The sequence below is a fragment of the Perkinsus marinus genome (genome assembly GCF_000006405.1).
Source record: "Perkinsus marinus ATCC 50983 genomic scaffold scf_1104296961836, whole genome shotgun sequence".
NCBI lineage: Eukaryota > Perkinsozoa > Perkinsida > Perkinsidae > Perkinsus > Perkinsus marinus.
In genome coordinates, this window is record NW_003205648.1 from 1 (window position 1) to 1,029 (window position 1,029).

Here is a 1,029-nt window from a genome sequence, read left to right on the forward strand (position 1 = left end):
CCTCAGACGGAACTGGTGCCGCGGCTGTCTAACACCCACCTCGTTGTGATACTATCCAGAGGGCTTCGAAGCTCTACTAATCGAAATCACTCTATAGACTGACCTTCTATCTCAACTGAGACGACCGAGAAGCTGGTCCAGCCCGTCCTCAACTTACACGAGCTCTCGAACCTTGTCGGCTCCACTTTTTTTGAACTTCTGCTGTCTCGGAATCCTCATCACTGTGTGATATCAACTTCATATAACTCTTACTGCGTGATGAGAGTACCCCTCTCCGTCTCGACCCTGGAATATATAAATGCCCGCACCACTGAGGAAATCATCATCACTACGCCGTCGACTCTCCTTCTCGTTCTTCGTGACTTTAAAGTAGCCACCATAACCCCACGCTGGAAACACTCTGATTATCGCGACAGGCGGCACTTCTCCCAAATTTTGCGCATCCCCTCGGCGTCCATCTCCATGTCGACCTCCTCTCTCCTCTTGCGTCCACTCAAAGACACAGTCTCTTCCCTCAGCACAGAAGCCTTGCCACGACCAACTACCCAGCTGATATGCTTCATTGAGTCCGCAAACCTGATGAAGCCATCCCTAACATGGTGTACGGCAGTCCGATCGTCGAACCTTGTGAGCTCGTCAGAGCCGACCTCCTCATCGCTCGGTCGGATAATCCTCATGTCGACACTGATGAACACCCGCGGAAGTTGCTCCTTGCCGAGGCCCTCAAGAATAAAAGGTCGACCATCACCCACTGTGGGGTTCGGCGGCCTCAAAACCATCGACTGAAATGACCCCTCGGGAAGATCCTTCTGAGCATCCTTACCAAAGCCACAGTAGGAACCTCTTCTCTCTTCAATCGCTCCAATAGATCCTCCAGCCCCAGACCACACTCAGCTCTCATGGCCGTTGACTCCTGGTCTTCCCCTACCCCTACCGCAATTCGCAGCCGTGGGTCGACATCAACGACGTGGGGCGGCTTTGAACGCACTATAGTCCTGTGGACAGCAGCTCTCTTGACACCGTATGTGT

The 1,029-nt window shown here is 53.1% G+C and overlaps 1 protein-coding gene across 1 annotated transcript; it reads right to left on the reverse strand.

Moving 5' to 3' along the window:
* Positions 1-404: 404 nt before the first annotated feature.
* Positions 405-901, reverse strand: Pmar_PMAR018920 (hypothetical protein; the record flags this gene model as incomplete). The annotated part of the gene is made up of 3 exons (XM_002772179.1): positions 405-576; positions 625-782; positions 824-901. The coding sequence occupies 3 exons, from the start codon at positions 899-901 to the stop codon at positions 405-407; spliced, it is 408 nt and encodes a 135-aa protein (XP_002772225.1).
* Positions 902-1,029: the final 128 nt, after the last annotated feature.